The sequence below is a fragment of the Salvelinus alpinus genome, chromosome 11, assembly GCF_045679555.1.
Source record: "Salvelinus alpinus chromosome 11, SLU_Salpinus.1, whole genome shotgun sequence".
NCBI lineage: Eukaryota > Metazoa > Chordata > Actinopteri > Salmoniformes > Salmonidae > Salvelinus > Salvelinus alpinus.
Window position 1 is genome coordinate 30355624 of NC_092096.1, and position 19962 is coordinate 30375585.

The following is a 19962-nucleotide window of genomic DNA, read 5'->3' on the forward strand; positions in this document are numbered from 1 at the left end:
TCCTCCCCCCTTCCAGTCAGCTTTTTACAGGGCCGTGTCTCAGCCCAGGGCCCTTCTGTTCGTAGTTGTGGGTTTTAAGCCCTCTCTCTCTATCCTCTCTCCACCCTATGGCGGCCTACTCCCTGCCTGATGCAAGCTTGAATTGGGCCTCCAATGTGAGGGAACACAGAGTATAGCTGGCTGTCTGTAAAACACACTCACACACAAGACTACCTACCGCCAGCATGCCCACAGACCAGGGTAGTTCTCATCTAGCCCTCTTCCTTCCACCCTACTGATAAAACAAGTCTTGGATCCTTGTTGCTCTTCGAGGCCCTCGTGTTCTCAACACAGGGCTGAGGTTAGCATTAGTGTGCTAACTTGCTAACCCTAGGAACAGCAGTACTACTCCCAGAGGAGCAGTCACTGCCTCTCCACCTCCCTCTGAAAGATGCAGCGTTGTGACGAGCAGGGGGATGCGCTGTGGCTGCAGACTGTGTGTGTCGTGACTTGCTGCGCGCGGCTGCCGTGTGTGTTATTCTAGCTACCCAGCGACACACGGGGCACAGTGTGCGTGCACTCGCTGACGGCTACAGTGCGTCGCCATGGCAGTGAGTGGAAACACTTTGGTGTGAAGGCGTTGCCTCTGGCTGTGCAGAAGTGCTCTCTCTCTGTGTGTGTGATCTCTTGCTCCATATTAAGCTCTCTCTTGAGCTGTGAGCTATGATTAGCACATGCCTAGCTGTCTGTTTAATTGAAACCTCCGTTCCATCTCTGTTGTCTCTCTCTGCTGTCTCTGCTCTCTGAGTCTCCCGGTGTCTCACATCTCATAGCTTCCCCCTAGACATGTGTGTGTGATTGACTATAGCATCATCTACTGTGTCTCTGTGCCTTCGTCCCCGACTTCCTATGAGACAGATATGATTAATGCAGTCAGTCTCAGTCCCTTTGGCCACTCGCACTGAGACCAAACATGGCCCCTCACCATCCGTCAAACAAACTCACTCATCATTTGTCTGTTCTCTTCTCCTTTTTCTATCATCCCCCTCTCTCACCAGAGGGACTATCCCAGGAAAGCACAATAAAGCCCATTTTAATGACTCATCATACGATCACGGATTTAATTTTAATACATGAATGAGAACGTTCTCTCACCACTAAATGATGCATGCTGCATCCCTGCAAATCCCTGATTATGAAGTATAGATTTGACTCTAGTAAATCATTCACACTGTTTTCAGTAGCCTACTTGAATGTTTCTTTGGATTTGGGTTGGGTTACTTCTCTGCCCTGGGGAGGGTAGTGAACTGTGTGTGTGTGTGTGTGTTTCAGCGAGTTATGTACACACACCTTCCCCGGGGCCCGCCCCTAGACCTTTTTACATACACTTATGTTTTCAGTTTGACACAAAGCTCAGGGTGCTTGAGCGCCAATACCATATTTAAGGAAGTGCTGTACAGCGAGCATTGAGAGGTCACAGTGTGCAGCACGCGGGGAGACTAGGGGGGGAAGACTGACTCCACCAGGTACTGTACTGCTGCTTTACCCTAGGAGGGACGGGGTGTCTAAAGAGAAGGAGAGGGAGGGTTGGAGTATTGGAGAGGTGTGTGTGTGTTTGTACTTTAACATGCTGACACGTGGCACGTCCATTCGTTTGAGTAGCCTAGTTTTGCTACGCTACTGTGCTGCTACTGGCTTGTCATGTATTCCAGTTACAGTCTGGAAGTGTTTCTGCGGGGCATTGTGTGTTTGTGTGTGTGGTTTCACATTTTCTCTTTTATTATTCAGGGTTTGTGTGTCAACTGTTCCTTGTACTCGATGTCCAAATATGCTACATAGCCTGTTTGAGCCATATAGCCATAGCATCCCCTCAGGGATTCTACTACACCATCAGACCACACATACATTTTGTAACACGGTACCTTTTGAAGCTGTCCAGTTTGTTTAGTGGGCTTTTCTCTTGTACTCTGCATTGTTAGCCAAACTTCTTGGCAGGGCAGTTGGCCTCTTGTCAAGGTTTCATTTTGCTTCTGAAATGTGTGTGAATGTGCAAAGCCAGCCTTGGATACACCTGAGGGCATCTCTATTCTCTATCCTCTCCTTCACTCTCCCTCTCTTTGACCTTGAGGCAGTTGTCTGGACTATCCTGCATGAGAAGGGGAGGATTTGGAGTTTCTTCCTCATGACTGACCAACAGGCTGTTTGTATGTAGGAGTTGCAGTATTAGTTGTTGGAACATCAGCTAGCCTTCTGATTTGTCATGACATCAACCTGGAGTCTCAACTGCCTGGGCTGTCACTGGTCTTTCTTTTCTTCTCTCCTGACAGTGCCACTCCTCCCATCTCTCCTTCCCTCCTTCATCTCCTCTCTTGTCAATTTGCCAATTCCACTTCCCTTGTTTTTGAACCCCTCGCCCCTCCTTCAATGCCAGTGAGAAGTAGCCTATTTAACCATACTCCCATGTTCAACAGGCTTTCTCTGTGCCACTGCAATGTCATAGAATAAAAGTGGATTTACCGGTTTGATAAATGAGCTCACGGAAGTGAATGCCTGTTATTGTGTCAATGTTGTGTGTTAGCCTCCAGTAGTGTGTGTCCTCCAGAAATGGGACTCGGTTTTAAATATTGTGGAGAGATTAGGCCCCCATTTAGTTATTAGCCCTGCTATCAGTTCTTTCCAGTTAGCTGAGGTGGTATGAAGGGGGCAGGCCACAAACACATGCCACTTCCACTCTGTCACTACCACTGTCAGCTCCCCTAAAGCCCTCCCAAATAAACACTCCTCATTAAGCCAGTGGAAGAGGAGAATCAATGAAGCACAACAATACACTCACTGCTTATGAGGAGGTTCTCTCTGCTCTCTCTCCTATTCTACCCTTTTTCTCACTCTACCTGTCCTTTAACGCTACACTCATCTCCCTCCTGTTTCTCTCCCTCTCATGTCTAGCTTTCATTTTTTTCTGTCTCTGCTTTCTCTCTCTTACTGTTGTAAATGGAATCCCCCTTACTGTTTCTGCACCTCTTGTATTTACAACACACTGATCTCTTTTCTCTGTTACGTTGTGAATGGGATCCCCCTCCTAACTGTTTCTCTCTCTCTGTCCAGCAGACCAGAATCGGTAGAGGCCAGCCCTGTTGTGGTGGAGAAGTCCAGCTACCCGCACCAGATCTACAGCATTAGCTCTCACCACTCCCACAGTTACATTGGGCTGCCCTACGCCGTGAGTACACTCCACTTCAACACTACACTGCAGTACACCACTATAATGCACTGTAATACAGGACACTGACACTACCGTACACTGACACTACAGTACACTAATACAGTACACTGACACTACCGTACACCACAGTACACTATAATACAATACCATACAGTACACTATAATACAATACCATACAGTACACTACCGTACAATACCATACAGTACACTGACACTACCGTACAGCGTAATACTGTACACTGACACTACCGTACAGTAATACTGTACATTGACACTACCGTACTCTATAATACTGTACATTGACACTACTGTTCACTGACACTACCGTACAGTATAATACTGTACACTGACACTACCGTACACTATAATACTGTACACTACAGTATAATATAATACCATACACTATAATACAGGACACTGACACTACCGTACTCTATAATACAGGACACTGACACTACCGTACTCTATAATACAGGACACTGACACTACCGTACTCTATAATACAGGACACTGACACTACCGTACTCTATAATACAGGACACTGACACTACCGTACTCTGTAATACAGGACACTGACACTACCGTACTCTATAATACAGTTCACTGACACTACCGTACACTATAATACAGGATACTGACACTACCGTACACTATAATACAGGACACTGACACTACCGTACACTGTAATACAGGACACTGACACTACCGTACTCTGTAATACAGGACACTGACACTACCGTACTCTGTAATACAGGACACTGACACTACCGTACTCTGTAATACAGGACACTGGCACTACCGTACACTGTAATACAGGACACTGGCACTACCGTACACTGTAATACAGGACACTGGCACTACCGTACACTGTAATACAGGACACTGGCACTACCGTACACTGTAATACAGGACACTGGCACTACCGTACACTGTAATACAGGACACTGGCACTACCGTACACTGTAATACAGGACACTGACACTACCGTACACTGTAATACAGGACACTGACACTACCGTACACTGTAATACAGGACACTGACACTACCGTACACTGTAATACAGGACACTGACACTACCGTACACTGTAATACTCCATGCAGGCTAGTTCACTCACCTGGGGGAGGAGACTGTGGATATGGGTTAGGGTCAATCACAATACAGTCTTAGCTTAGTGAATAACGAAAAGGAAATTCCAATTCAAGACAATTGAACAATTCATATAAGAAATAAGTGGCCGTTTGCAGTTATTGAATTAGAATTTCAATGTTTGACATGCTATTGTTGTATGTGTCAACCTGAAGAAGTCACAGTGATGCCGAAAAGTTGGTGATTTACTGGGAGTTTATATATAGTGTGCAACTCTTATTTTTGTGGGTTGTATGTGTCACCTTCAACATCTTTTATGTACTGCTCCCCAGGACCACAACTATGGGGCGCGCCCCCCGCCCACTCCCCCGGCCTCCCCTCCCCCCTCCATGCTGATCCGGCCGGGCGAGGGGCTGTTTGTGCCGGGGGGCCTGCAGGACGAGGCTTCCAGGGGCACCACACTCAGCACCTCGGAGGATGGCAGCTACGGGGCCGACATCACCCGCTGCATCTGTGGCTTCACCCACGACGACGGCTACATGATCTGCTGCGACAAGTGCAGGTAGGATCTGGGATAGACCCTCTTCTTTATCAGGTCACAGTGGACCAGAGTCCATACTGTCCTAGCAGTGATTTATGAACATTCTAGCCTTCAAACGGTGTCCATGTCTCATCTCAACTTTTCTTTGGGATTAGTGACCCCTGTCTAGATCCCCTGTTGCATTGTGAATGGCTGCTGTTACTGACTCTCTGCCCTCTCCTCTCTCTTCTCTCTCAGTGTGTGGCAGCACATAGACTGCATGGGGATCGACAGGCAGCACATTCCTGAGACGTACCTGTGTGAGCGCTGCCAGCCGCGCATCCTGGACAGAGACCGTGCCATCGTGCTGCAGACCCGCAAGAGGGAGAACATGTCCGGTGAGTGGAGAGATGGTGAGATATACCTTTTCCAGTCCCTCCCAGTGCGCTGCAGTAAACAGCTCTCAGATCAGATGGCAGTGTGATAAAGGCTGTGCATGTCAGGCTGCTCTGCTCACTATTGCAGCCTCTTCCTCCTGTGGGTCTGGAGAGACCCAGGCCACAAATCAAATCACATTTTATTTGTCACATGCGCCGAATACAACAGGTGTCGACCTTAATGTGAAATGCTTACTTACAAGCCTTTAACCAACACTGCAGTTCAAGAAAGAGTTAAGAAAATATTTACTAAATAAAGTAAAAAATGTAACACAAAAGAACAATAACGAGGCTATATACAGGGGGTGCCGTGTCAATGTGCAGGGGTACAGGTTAGTCAAGGTAATTTGTACATGTTTTTTACCCTAGCACTACACAGCTGATTCAAATCATCAGAGCTTGATGCTGAGTTGGTTATTTGAATCAGCTGTGTAGTGCTAGAGCAAGAACCAAAATGTGCACCCAGGGGGCCCCAGGACCACATCTCTGATTCAGCTGCACGCTGACACCTGCTGGTCACATCGAGTAATACAACAATGCAGACATTTAGAATGGCAGACTGCTATGGAAAATCTTGTTTTTACCTTTCAGAAATAGTTTGTCTAAATAAGTTAGAACCAGGAAAACTTTGCTTTGGTTGGACCCTGCTGTACAAGATGCGCAAATAAACCTTTATTACCAATGCTTTATTAAGGCATACCGGTATGTATCTCTGCAGACGGGGACACCAGTGCCACAGAGAGTGGGGACGAGGTGCCACTAGAGTTGTACACGGCCTTCCAGCACACGCCCACCAGCATCACACTCACCACCGGCCGCCTGGCGTGCAACAAGCAGGCCGACAAGAAACGCAAGAGGAGCGGAGACAAGGAGCCTGTCGCCACCTCGGCCCGAGCCAAGAAGGTCTGTGTTCAAACTCCCATTCAATCCTATTGACACTCAATAGTTTCTTATCTTGACTCCAACTGTACCTCTGAGGTTTACATGTATTTGGAGCAACTCACCCCAAAATGAGTTGGCATGTTTATTTGAGCAGAAATCTGTCAATTTGTTATGCACTCTGTAACGTCTCTTAAACGGGTGGTAAACCTTGTTGTTTTATGCTGTCTGCTTACTGGAGTGTGTTGTCTAACAGGCGTTCCGTGAGGGCTCCAGGAAGTCCTCCAGAGTGAAGGGTGGAGCTCCAGAAATGGAGCCCGGGGAGCACCCGTCTCTGTGGGAGAACAAGATGAAGGCTTGGATGGAGGCCTACGAGGATGCCGGCAGCAACCAGTACAGCGAGGACGTCCAGATCCTGCTCCGCGTCAAGGAGGCCGGCGACGGCAAGACCCTGGCCTACAACACACACACAGCCACCTTCAAACCGCCCGTGGAGGTAGCTGGAACCGACACAGTGATTTACAAACATGTGTCCTCAAATTGCCTAAGCAGGCAGCATGCACGCAGTTTGTACACACACATTACCTCTGCAAATATCAGTGTCAGCCAGCCTCTTTCCTCATGTCCTGTTGTCCCTCCCCTCTCCAGAGCCAGGTTCAGAAGAACAAGAAGATCCTGAAGGCAGTGAGGGACTTGGCTCCAGAGTCCCTCATCATAGAGTACAGGGGCAAGTTCATGCTGCGACAGCAGTTTGAGGCCAACGGATGCTTCTTCAAGAGGTGAGGTCCCGTCCTGTGGAAACCTGAGCTCAAGTAGAATCCTCAGCTCAAATTTAAAAGTGGAATTCTACTCCTTTCCATAGTTGTATGTCTGAGACATTTGAGAGGTAGTGTGAGAGATCAATAGAAGGTGTGTGTTTGTTGTGGTTCTTCCTTGGCAGTGGAGTCCCTCACGTTCTTTTTCAGCTCCTGTTGCGCTCCTGGCTATCTTCCCCTGGTCACCATATGGACATCCCCAATCTGTTACTATGTCTGTCTGCCCAGCACTGCATTTCATTCATCTTTCTTTATTTTTCTGTCTTTCTTTCTTTCCCCCCCAGGCCGTACCCCTTTGTGTTGTTCTACTCAAAGTTTGACGGGCTGGAGATGTGTGTGGACGCCCGCAGCTTTGGCAACGAGGCCCGCTTCATCCGACGCTCCTGCACCCCCAACTCTGAGGTGAGTGGCCAATCGCAGACCACGATACAAAACCTACGGCTCTAAACCCTGACCACACCCCCCAGAGCCACTAACTTCAACTTAATGTCACCTCATGAGTTTCAATGGGTGCCTCTCTCTCTCCCCTTTTCTCCACCTCTCTCTTCTCTCTCTGTGTCGTGTCTCTCACAGGTGCGTCATGTCATTGAGGATGGTATGCTCCATTTGTACATTTACTCTTTGAGGTCCATCAGCAAAGGCACCGAGATCACCATAGGCTTCGACTATGACTATGGCTGCTGGTAAGCAGGGTGGAATTGATCACCTAGTACCGCACATACACACACACACATATATATTAGAGGTTGACCGATTTAATCGGCATGGCTGATTTTAATTAGGGCCGATTTTTAAGTTTTCAATAACAATCGGTAATCAGCATTTTTGGATGCCGATTATGGCCAATTACATTGCAATCCACGAGGAGACTGCAAGGCAGGCGAGGTAAGTTGCTAGCTAGCATTAAACGTATCTTATAAAAACAATCAATCTTAACATAATCAGTAGTTAACTACACATGGTTGATGATATTACTAGTTTAACTAGCTTGTCCTGCGTTGCATATAATCAATGCGGTGCCTGTTAATTTATCATCGGATCACAACCTTCAACTTCGCCAAACGGGGGATGATTTAACAAAAGCACATTTGCGGAAAAAAAAGTAAAATTGTAGCACCAATGTACCTAACCATAAACATCAATGCCTTTCTTAAAATCAATACACAAGTATATCTTTTTTAACCTGCATATTTAGTTAAAAGAAATTCATGTTAGCAGGCAATATTTACTAGGAAAATTGTGTCACTTCTCTTGCGTTCAGTGTAAGCGGAGTCAGGGTATATGCAGCAGTTTGGGCCGTCTGGCTCGCTGCGAGCTGTGTGAAGACCACTTCTTCCTAACAAAGACCGTAATTAATTTTCCAGAATTGTACATAATTATTACATAACATTGAAGGTTGTGCAATGTAACAGCAATATTTAGACTTAGGGTTGCCACCCGTTCAATAAAATACGTAATGGTTCCGTATTTCACTGAAAGAATAAACGTTTTGTTTTCGAAATGGTAGTTTCCGGATTAGACCATATTAATGACCTAAGGCTCGTATTTCTCTGTGTTTATTATATTATAATTAAGTCTATGATTTGATGTTTGATAGAGCAGTCTGTCTGAGCGGTGGTAGGCAGCAGCAGGCTCGTAAGCATTCATTCAAACAGCACTTTCCTGCGTATGCCTGCATCTCCTAGCAATGCTTGGGGCACAGCGCTGTTTATGACTTCAAGCCTATCAACTCCCGAGATTAGGCTGGCAATACTATAGTGCCTATAAGAACATCCAATAGTCAAAGGTATATGAAATACAAATGGTATAGAGCTAAATAGTCCTATAACTACAACCTAAAACTTTTTAACTGGGAATATTTAAGACTCATGTTAAAAGGAACCACCAGCTTTCATATGTTCTCAGCAAGGAACTTAAACATTAGCTTTTTTACATGGTACATATTGCACTTTTGCCTTCTTCAACACTGTGTTTTTGCATTATTTGAACCAAATTGTACATGTCTCATTATTTATTTGATTTTAAATTGATTTTATTTATGTATTATATTAAGTTAAAATAGGTGTTCATTCAGTGTTGTTGTAGTTGTCATTACATATATATACATAAAAATCGGCCGATTTTTATTTATATATTTATATATATATATATATATATATATATATATATATATATATATATGCAGCAGTTTGGGCCGACTGGCTCGTTGCGAGCAGTGTGATATATATATATATATACACACAACAAGACAAGATTGGTCAACCTCAACCATGTTATCTTTCTACCTTTTTTCTTCTTCCTCGCTTCTTCCCCCCTCTCTCTTTCTCTCTCTCTCTCCCCTCTCTGTAGTAAATACAAGGTGGATTGTGCATGTGTGAGAGGGAACCCAGAGTGCCCGGTGCTGAAGTACAACCTGGAGCCCACAGAGAACCTGGAGGCCAGCAGCCGCCGGCGGGGCCGCAAGGACAAGGAGCCCATGATGCAGCGAGGGGACCACCTGGACCTGGGCCAGAATCAGAACATGACCCTGGACTGTGACGGCAGGGCCAAGGGCCTGGGGGCCGACGGCAAGCAGAGGAAGCTATCACCCCTCCGCCTCTCCATCTCCAACAACCAGGTAAGATTTCCCTGGCAACACAACTCACCTCAATCCATGTCTCCATCACACACCCTGTCCCCATCACACACGCTCCCCCCTGGTCCCCATCACTCTCTCTGTTCAAGATTGCCCCAAAGGAGCCTATAAGTTGGCTTTCCCCTTAAAGACCTTTGTGTTATCATATTTATCTTGTTTTCCATTTAGTTAGCGTCCAATGTCCATGCGTGTAGCCATTTTTAAATGTTTCTGTTATATTTGTGGCATTTCTGTTTTATTTGTGTTATCCATTAGTAGACTACTTGTATTCCTCTATCATCCATCTTGGTTCCCCCTCTCCCTGGCCTAAAGCCCACTCCTGCACCCAGCCATCTCTCTCACCATGCCGTGTATCGCTACTCAGAGCTGTCTGGTATCTAGCCCTCTAGTGGCAGATGAGACATGCTATCATGCTGTGTCCTCTCTGCTGCAGGAGCTCCTGAACGCACCACTAGGCATCCCTCTACTCAGTGTTACACACAGAGAGAAAGCCCTCTGTCTCTGGGGTGGTCCCCAACCTTGTATTCAGTAGTTACTAAACGGAAGAAAACGCTCAGTGAAACTGAGAGGTACAATCTGAAACTGTCCAGTAAGAAATTTCTGTTTTCCTATTCCATTGCAAAACATTTTGTTGCGTTGTCTAATAACCCCGACCCAGGACATAGGTCTTATTGGCAAGCATGTTGCTTCTGTTGCTTTTTGCAACAGCATGTTGCTTCTGTTGCTTTTTAAGGACTGATCTGAGGGAAGCACACAGACGCATGGTTTATGGAGACTGGTTAGACTGATGTATGGTCTACAACAGGCCTGGGAAACTCCAGGCCTGATTGGTGTCACACTTTCCCCAGCTAACACACCTGACTCCAATAATAAACTAATCAAACTAATTGCATTCAGTTTAGAATGCAATTAGTTTAAATCAGGTGTGTTTTCTAGGGATGGGGGAATAGTGTGACACCAATCAAGCCCCCGAGGACTGGAGTTGCCCAGGCTTGGTCTAGAATGAGGAACGGTGAAGAGAGGAGAGGGTCTGACGTCCGAGATGAAGTGCGAGGCATCTCTATCGGAACAACACGCACAAACCATGAAATTAACACGCTGAATTTGGAAGCTGTCCACATCTGTCATTTTGAGCAAACAGACCTTTGTGTGACCACAAGAGCCACAACTTGACATATGACAGGGTAGTTGTTGGTTACAGGGTAGTTGTTGGGAGTGGGCTCAAAACAATGTATCACAAGGCACTACAGAAGTGAGCCTGGTCTCTCGCTCTTCTTTGAAATGGGGTACGATTGCGTTTCGCTGTTATTCTGACTGCCTAGGACCGAATACAAGCTCTGAGCAAGTTTGTGCACAGACAAACCCACCACGTCCCCAGTCAGTGCCCCCAAATGTCACTCTCCCCCAGACTATCCCCTCTCTCTCCCCTCCCCACCTACCACCTCACTGCTCTAGACCCTCTAGTCTGTAGCCAGACTGCCTGTGGTTGGTCAGTGCCATGATAAAGCACCTCTCCCCCTCTAACAGGATCCTACAGAGTTAGAGGGTGTAGAAGACCAGCCTGATAACTCCGTTAGCAGTGAAGTAGAGATGGAGTCAGAGGAGACCATTGCAGAGAGAAAGAGGAAGATGGTAAGTTCCGTGAGCCAGGGCTGCAGCGCGCCCTGCTGTGTGCAGCCCATAACCCCCCCACCCCCACCCCCCACCCACCCATAGGAAAAAGCTCATCCTTGCTGGTATGGGTCACTGTTTATGTGGTGGTGGTTTCCCCAACAACCCCCCCCCCCCCCACCTCCCTGCTTCTGCTGCTGTCTCTGCCTCATCCTGTTGCTGTGTAGCCTAGCCTGCGGGGTCCCCCCTGCTCTCTGTCGCTCACTCACTTCCTCTGGCAGAGCCCTCAAACACTGAGGCTCTGTGTTTTGGTCATCATTATACATGGGTTATTTTCCTCATTTAAGAGTTAATTTGCTAAACAATCACACATTGCACCATTCTGGGCCCTCCAGAGCCACAGGCCCCCCTACCCCCTCCTCCCCTCTCATTAGCTTAGTAAACAAGAGCCCTAGCCTCATCACACGTAAGTACTGGAACTCTCCCTGTGTGTCTGATTATGACCCTCAAGTACAGAATTGGCCAACTGTTTTGAAATGGCCAATTACTCTCCTCTCCCCTGCTAAAGAGCTCTGGTGACCCAGAGAGATGGGCTCACACACACGTGGGCACGCTCTCCCTCTTTTCATATATATATACACACACACACTCTGGAAATTACCCTGCCGTCAGCTCCTTTTCACACGACGAGGCCCAAGGTGTAAAGCGCTGACTCATCGTTCTGGCCAATGGACTGGCACTGGCTCTGCTAAATTATCCCTGAGCGAGAGAGAAGGTGGGGGGGGGGGCTTCTCTGATGCCAGGGCCTTATTGACTCTGGGACATCCAATAGCCTGTCTCCCTCCAAGGGAATCTGCAAGCTGGTCCAGGAGGAGGTACCCCCCTCTACTGTGGAAGAAAGAGCTTCTGGATTCACTGTCGTCCTCTGACGTAACAGTCACCCTCTGGTGTATTTATGGTGTTCAACCCCAACCACGCATCCACAACAATGCCCTGTCCGCATGGGCTCTTAACACTGTGTGTCTGTGTGTGTTAGGCATGTATTGTCTCCCACACTCATGTTAAAGATCCGGTTTGGTGCCAGGGATACAGGCACGGCATGGAACACACAGTTAATATGTTGGTTGCACTAAGGTCCGGTTTTGGGTGGTGCAGATGGTATGTAGTTGCTTGTCATCAACCTTGGTGAAAGTTGGTGATTGGGTTGGTTGCTATTGTCTTCGTTTTCTTTCCATGTGTCGTGGGTTCAGTATGTGGTTAATGACACTGTGGTGAGGTGGTGAACATGTGGCTGAGTTCCAGTGGTGGTGGGTTGTGTTGAAATCACTGTTCATTCATTCAGCCCAAATAAAGTCTTCCTACTGGATATGCTGGTGTAAGCAGACATGGTGAAGAAGCCCTGACTGGACATGTGTCTACAGGGAGAATGGCTGCCTTATGCCTATCTGCCCCCCTCTTCTCTCCCCTCCTTCATAACCTTGTAGTGGCCAGGTCACCTCTCCACACCCCCACCTGTCTCAGGATCCCTGAGGGTCGGCGACACACTGAAGCCCCTAGAGTGGGGAACCGTGGTGGTGTGTGTATGTTCTATGTGTGTTATTGGGGGGGGCCGGGCCTCTTGTCTTCTAAACCAGGCTGTCTCTCTGTAAACCATTCAGGCCAGCCCAGCGGAGGAGTCCCATCTGCAAGGCGTGGGGGCCTCCAGCTGTCTGGGACTGAGTAAACCGGAGGTAAACTTGACCCACCAACCCCCACCCCCAAAACATACCCGCCTGCCTGCCTGCCCCTCCACCTCATAGGGGACCCCACTGACTGACAAACATACTAACCCCCCCCTCCATCTTCTCTCCACTCACCGGCCCTGTGGCAGACCCCAGTGTGTCTCTGCTACTGGGGGTGGTAAAACTAGTCTGGTGGAGGCAGCCATGGTGTTATAAACCACACACCCTGAATGGTTTGGTAAGGGCTAATGTTACGTTCTCACCTCCCAGTTCCAGTTAGTTTGGTCTCTCACATCAACAGGGTTTTTACTTGTTCTATCTCCATAGTTTTTTTTCCTCCACTGGAAGGGGAAATGGTGGTCCTTTTTCTATGTCATTCTGCGCCGCTGCTGTTTTTTTTTTCTCTGCCAGCTAGCCAGCCAGACTGCCTCTTGCCTGTCCTGTGTTGCGATAACGTGTCCCTCCCCCTCTAGGCCCAGGAGACTAGGCCACGTGGACTAAAGCTTACCACTCTGTCCTCTCCTCTACAGACCCGTGAAGAGAGGAAGATGGAGGCCATCCTGCAGGCCTTTGCCCGCATGGAGAAGAGGGAGAAGAGGCGGGAGCAGGCCCTGGAGAAGATCGGCACCAAATCAGAGGGGGGCATCAAGGAGGAGCCCCCTGCCACCCCCGAGGCCGACATGCAGTCTCCTGGTATCATGACGGTAAGTGATAGTTGACTCAACAAGTTCTTTATGCCTGCACTCACCAGGTCGTTAGTATTAAAAGAGGATGTTGTCAATAATCTGAAGGGTTAGCTGAAGGTGACTATAAACCCATCCAAACTATGCTACTGTACTCTATCCCAACCCTGTCTCTCCCAGCCCCTGCTAGAGGTGAAGGAGGAGCCGGGTCTCAAGCCCACGCCGGCCAAGCTGCGAGGCAGCAAGCAGAGGAAGAGCTTCTCGCGGAGCCGCACCCACATTGGGCAGCAGCGGCGGCGAGCGCGCACCATCAGCACCTGCTCTGACATACCTCCCGGCTCGCCCGGGGAACTCCTGGACCCCCTGGCCAATGACGGCCCAGACGTAGAGGCCTCCAGGGACCCCGAACCAGAGGCCCTCTCCTCCCATGCCCCCGACACCAGCCCCCCTTACAGTGGCTCCCCGGCCCCTGACAGAAACCGCTCCGGGCAGAAGTACCCCAAAACTAAAAAGGTACCCTAGCCACGGCTCAGTGCTCACCCCTAAACACGACTAGTCACTATTCTATTTAGACTTATAGGAATGTTCTATTCCTTCTAGTGAAATGTCACTCAATACTATAGTCAAATACAGTGTGCTTCTGACTAAAGCTCTCTCTCTCTCTTTGTCTCGCTACAGCACTTGGTGAGTGAGTGGTGCGTCGACAAGCAGGAGCGATCATTGCGGACCCCAGAGCCGGCCCCGGAGAGGCCCCTGAGGATCAGCAGCGACCCGGAGGTGCTGGCCACACAGCTCAACGCCCTGCCCGGCATGGGCCCCAGCCCGCACGTCTACAGCACGCCCAAACACTACGTCCGCTTTTCCTCGCCCTTCCTGGCCAACCGCAGCCCCACCACCCCTGGGGTGCCGACCGGACGCCGGCGTTCCCGCGAGCTGCCCGACACGCCGCCCACCTCAGGCTCCTGCAAGAAGGTATGTTGTTCACCACCTCGCAGGGGAATGGAGAGAGTGTTGGCTGTCAGGTATAGCTGCAGGGTAGAAAGACAGACTGACAGTGTTACCGGCAGAGGGACAGACTGACAGTGTTACCGGCAGAGGGACAGACTGACAGTGTTACCGGCAAAGGGACAGTATTATTGTCAGTAACAGAGACTTAGGTTTTCTAAGCTGTAGCTGCCTTGGAGATCAGTGAACGTAATTTGTATTTGTGGTTGACATGTCTAAGTCCTCTCCCTCCCTGTCTTCTCCCCACAGCGCTGGCTGAAGCAGGCTCTAGAGGAGGAGACCACCACCCCTCCACCCAGCAGCGGCCGGCCCACCCTGGTCATGCCCAGCGAGGGCCCTCTCAGCCCCCCTATCAACGGGGACTCTGACAGCCCCCTCCCCTACAATGGCAGCTGCACCTTGCCAGGTGAGGACTCTGGTAAGGAATCAGGAATGTATTTCTCATCACTTAGAAGGAACATAAGTCTTGTATGCAAGTGTCTGTTTTTTTGCATGTGAGTAACCCTTCCTCTCTCTGTGTGTCATACAGAGTTGCCCACTCCTCTGAAGAAGCGGCGCCTGGGTCTGTGTCCGCTGGACGCCTGCATGTCAGAGAGCTCCACCCCCTACGGCTCTCCCTGCGCCACGCCAACCCGGACCGACCTATCAGAGACGCCGGGTACACCCCTACTGCTGGCCACGCCACCCCGCGTCACCCGTACGGAGGAGCCGAGCCCCGAGCCTCTACCTAGCACCCCCACACACGCACTCAGTGCCCCGCAGGAAGTAAGACACACACTCTCACCTACAAACACACACACACTCATAGAGGGAAGTGAGCGGTGTGTTAATATCTCTGTTCCTGTGTCCACAGAGCGAGTCTTCCCTGGACAGCTCACCAGAGGGCAGTCGCAGACCCAGCCCCCAAGAGGCTGAGCGACCACCTTCGCTGCTCTCCTCCCCCTGTGTAGCGGTCAGGGCTCCCAGTCTGGACGTGTTGCCCCCCCACGACGCCAAGACCAGCGCCCCCGTGAGCCCCCAGCCCCCCACCGCAGAGTCCCAGGACTGTGTGGGAGAGGAGGGGCCAGAGACAGGGGCCGAGGGCAAAGGCGAGGCCCCCTCCTCCTCCACAGATCCAGCCTCTTCCTCCCTCCTCCCCCCCTGGATGAAGAGTCCAGAGAGAGTGGGTCTGTCAGGGCCAGGGGGTCTGTCCTTCTCCCCCATCAACTCTAACCTGAGGGACCTTACCCCCTCACACACCCTGGAGCCCATCTTGGCCTTCAGGCCTGAGGCGGTGGCTGTGGCTGTGGCTGGTGTTGTGACTGTACCAGTACCCTTGGCAGCAGGACCCTTCACAGAGGCTGCAGGGTCTCTCTTTTACCCCTGCCCTGAGGAGGGGGGAACCCTGGCCTTCTCTCGTTCACTGAGTGGAGACAGCACCGGAGAGGGAGGGTCAGGACAGAATCCCCCACAGAAGAAGAAGGTGAGTTGCTATATTCTCTATTCATCCTGCCCATTCAAGCTGTTTTAAGGTTCCTGGACTGATTAAGGTATGTCTGTTTTCGTGTGATGTCATGTGTTTTCCCAGGTGTCTTTGCTGGAGTACAGGAAACGTCAGCGTGAGGCGCGGCGCAGCGGCTCCAAAATGGAATGCGGCTCGCCTGTCTCTACAACACCTACCCTGGTGGAGATGTTCCCTCTGCCCATGGAGACCACCCAAGAGCCTCCACCCCTGGCTCCAGCCCTGGCTCCAGCCCAAGCTCCAGTGGCCCCTGCTGCAGTGGCCCCCACCCCGCCCGAGCCAAATACCCCCCAGCCCAGTGAGGACACAGAGCCCCCTGTCGAGGGGGAGAGAGAGGGGGGAGAGGGACAGTGGACCTCGTCCACCTCGGTGGAGCAGGCAAGAGAGCGTGGCTACCACAGAGCCCTGTCGCTTAGTGACCACAGCAAAGACAAAGGTACACACACACACACACACACCACTTGGACATAACTTCTTTACTGATGATAGTTTAATTGTAATAATGTGTGCTTGTTACAGATGGAGAGACCGAGGGCAGTGAGGCCCCAGTCAGAGATTGTTCATCTCCTAGCCTGCAGAGGACCCCAACCCACACGGTAAGAAACATTCTGCTTTCTGGCTCCAACAGTAGTGTGAAGTACATGCTGCTGCCAAACACAGCCATCACACAGCCTATAGTGTAGGCCAGGGGTCGGCAACAGGCGGCCCATTAGCCAAAACCATCAAAGTTTTGATTTTAGTTTTCGGTCTGTAAAATTCAGGAAATCTGTTCAAGTATTCCCACAAAAAATAAGACGTGATGGTGTCTCAATGTAATCAAGGTATGACATGATTTGTTATTTTCAAATACAATCTCTTTTTGTAGTCAGTTTGCAGTGTGCCCCCCGACCATTCGTTCCAACAAAGATCCTCCCACGGCTGAATGTAGTTGCCTACCCCTGATGTAGGCTGTTATTGTTCATGACTTACCCGTTCCCTCGCTCAGTCTCTCTCTCCTCCCTAGCCGTGTTCTCCTGGCCCCAGCAGCCCGTCCCAGCCTAGCAGTCGCCCAGTGAAGGAGGAGGAGAGTGACAGCCGGCCTCGGACCCCCTCCCAGGCTGCCCCACAGCAGCCCAGCAAGCCTGCCGTACCCAAGACAGCCCCCCTGACCCCCACCAAGCTGCACTCTGCTGCCCCCTACCCTGCCCCCTCACTTCTCCACTCCCCCAAACCCCAGGCTCAGGGCTCCCCTTACCGCAGCCAGAGGGCCTTCCTCTTTGCTCCTCCTCAGTCCCAGCCACAGGCTCAACCAGGGCCGCCCCCCTTCTCCCAGTACAGCCCACAGTCCGCTCCGCCTCCCCCTCCTCCACCAGCACCTCCAGCCTCAGCAGCCTACTTCCCCAGCCAGTCAGCCTCCGCCGTGGGATCCTTCCCTGGGTTCAAGCCTTCCGTGACGTCCCCATTCCCCCCTGGAGGCCAGCCCCTCCTGCAGACTCTTCCTCACCACGCCCTGCACTACCAGAGCTCTACCACTCCCCCTCCTCCCCCCCCTCCCCCACCACAACATCCTGGGCCCGGCCCGGGCCTGCTGCACGTTAACCTGCAGCCTCCTCCTGTCCAGCAGCACCAACTCCTCCTGACCACAGCCCCCCAGTCCTCCCTCCCTCCTCCTCCGCCCCCTCCCCCACAGGGCCAGACCCACCAGCTGCAGCAGCCCAGTCCCAGCACCCTCCTGTCACTCAACCAGGGCCTGCCTCTTCCTCCACCCCCACCCCCTCCTCCTGCCTCCTCGACCGGTGTCCCCATGCAAGTGCAGGCCCCTCACCACTTTCAGAACTTGGGGGGCTTTCCAACCTCGCTGATGCACACCGGCGGCACCACTAACCCCTCAGTGCCCCTCTCCACCTACCCCCCGTCCCACCAGCAGACTGGACTGCCCCCCCCTCCTCCCCCTCCCCAGCAGCAGACTCAGCCGGCCCAGGCCGTGCCCACCGCCACTCAGATGCCCAGCGGGACACATGGGGCCCCCTTTCACAACGCTGGGTACCTGGGCACGGGGTGGCACTGACCGCCTCCATGCAGGCCTCCCCCTTGGCCCCGCCAGCCCCTGTGAACTCACTCTGAGAGGAGCTTGACGACAGACCGCGGAACACAACAAGCAACAAAAGCTGTAAATATTTTCCATGTACCTGAACACATGGCCAATGGAAAAACAGGAGAAGGTGGGATAAAGGGGTGCTTTTTAAAGGACAAACTGAAAACAAGGACTGTGAAACAATCTTATTAAGAGACTTTGTGTTTGAAATGAAGATGGACGATTCCCCCGGTGCTCATCCCACTCTTTCTCTCTCCGACGTCCCTCCCTCCGTTTTCTTTTGAATTTCCCTCCTGTGGCGGAGAGAGTGCCTATCCGTCTGACCGTCTCTGTCTGTTTTGGACTTCTATTGTACGGTCCCGCACTTTCTGTATCAATGTACATTCCAGCCTCCACCCCCCTTCGTCATTTAGTCCGCCTTTCACTTCTTCTTCTCTTTGTCTATTGTCTGCTCTTCTAAACCGTTTATTTGTTTTATCTAGTGGCTCATTATAGCAAACAGAAAGCTTTTTGTAAAAATAAAAAAATACAGAGTTATTATTATTTTTATTCCTCTGTGTAACAAATATCTGTGCACCGCTGCAGTGATTCAGAAAATGCTGTTCTGGGAGCCCGCTTCAATGCCCCAGGAGGCTGCACTCGTGTGTGTGTGTGTGTGTGTGTGTGTGTGTGTGTGTGTGTGTGTGAGGAGGTGTATGGACTGTATGTGTGTGTCTGTCTCCTGTGTGTCAGTGGGAGAAAGGGAAGTGATAGAAAGTAAGAGTGATAGCGTGAAACGAGTGCAGTAGTCTTCTGAGGTAGCCAGAGTGAGGTCTCACCCGTAGGTAGGACGTTAGCGGTTTATTTTTGAATATCAATGGTTATTTGTAGAAATTGTAATTTAATGTATAGGTGGTTACTCCAGCTTTCTCCGGAAACAGGTTGTATATATTTGCTTCTTTTCTTTCCTATGCTTGTACAATTGGCTCCCATCCCATTTTGGAATATGGTTGTAAATACGAGCGCTCTTCTTGGCAAAGATTAATGTTTCTGTGACCGTAGCACTTTTTCTTTTGTTCTTCCTCTCTGGACTATTCAGTGTAGTCTTTATTATTTGTGTGTGTGTGTATGTTTGTGCAGAGGAGAGAGACTCAAACACTGCACTGGTTGGCTATTTTCATGGTTCATTATAATAAATCACTGTAATGACAGTTTTATACCACTGGTGGTGTTGTGTCTATCTGTATGTTCTGTCTGTCTGGGAGAAGGATGGCTGATATGTTGGCATCACTTTCAAATGGTTTGACGGATGCCTCTTACCTGTCGTGGTCCTTGTTATCTGGGATCCTTGGGACGTCCCTACTCCATTGAAGTTACCGTTGAAAATGGTCACGGAACGGGTTAGGTAAGGAGTATGGTTAAGTTTAGGGTAGGGATGTCCCAAGGAACCCCGGATAGCACTAACCTACCTGACAGGCCACCAGCAAGCTGCCTGTCGCCTCCTAATAAAACTCCTGTGAAAAGTCGTGGTTGGATGCTGTCGGACAACTTCACCATATCATGGAACCATAGAGACCTGAACCATCTTCAGCATGTCCCCTGAGAATTCCTTTACAGAGTGGATTACCTTTTAGGTTTAAGGAATGTGTACCATCATGCCAGCAACAGATATGCCCATTAATGAATATTTCTTTAGTGGTTGCCTCCCATCTTATCACAACAGATTGTAGACAGTTCCATCAGGAGAACAACACTAACTGCATCTAATGAGCGCCTGCCTCTCTTCCTGACAGGGGTGCATGTTGGTTAGTG

The 19962-nt window shown here is 50.1% G+C and overlaps 1 protein-coding gene across 18 annotated transcripts in view; it reads left to right on the forward strand.

Annotated features, from left to right (window-relative positions):
* Positions 1-19372, forward strand: part of LOC139533918 (inactive histone-lysine N-methyltransferase 2E-like) — a 32815-nt gene extending 13443 nt beyond the window's left edge. For 3 of the 18 annotated variants that reach the window (XM_071332407.1, XM_071332408.1, XM_071332409.1), the window contains exons 3-22: positions 3085-3199; positions 4623-4852; positions 5069-5223; positions 5942-6150; positions 6383-6622; positions 6775-6905; positions 7226-7343; positions 7515-7624; positions 9291-9558; positions 11104-11208; positions 12846-12917; positions 13439-13612; positions 13772-14104; positions 14270-14563; positions 14846-15014; positions 15126-15361; positions 15450-16058; positions 16164-16533; positions 16617-16693; positions 17101-19372. In XM_071332407.1, coding sequence (XP_071188508.1) covers positions 3085-3199; positions 4623-4852; positions 5069-5223; positions 5942-6150; positions 6383-6622; positions 6775-6905; positions 7226-7343; positions 7515-7624; positions 9291-9558; positions 11104-11208; positions 12846-12917; positions 13439-13612; positions 13772-14104; positions 14270-14563; positions 14846-15014; positions 15126-15361; positions 15450-16058; positions 16164-16533; positions 16617-16693; positions 17101-18144 — 5059 coding nt within the window. In that variant the 3' untranslated portion in view covers positions 18145-19372. Of the gene's footprint in view, positions 1-1404; positions 1506-3084; positions 3200-4622; positions 4853-5068; positions 5224-5941; positions 6151-6382; positions 6623-6774; positions 6906-7225; positions 7344-7514; positions 7625-9290; positions 9559-11103; positions 11209-12845; positions 12918-13438; positions 13613-13771; positions 14105-14269; positions 14564-14845; positions 15015-15125; positions 15362-15449; positions 16059-16163; positions 16534-16616; positions 16694-17082 lie in introns of those variants that run through there. The other 15 variants (XM_071332423.1, XM_071332412.1, XM_071332414.1 and 12 more) reach the window with 15 other exon arrangements.
* The last annotated feature ends 590 nt before the right edge of the window (positions 19373-19962 follow it).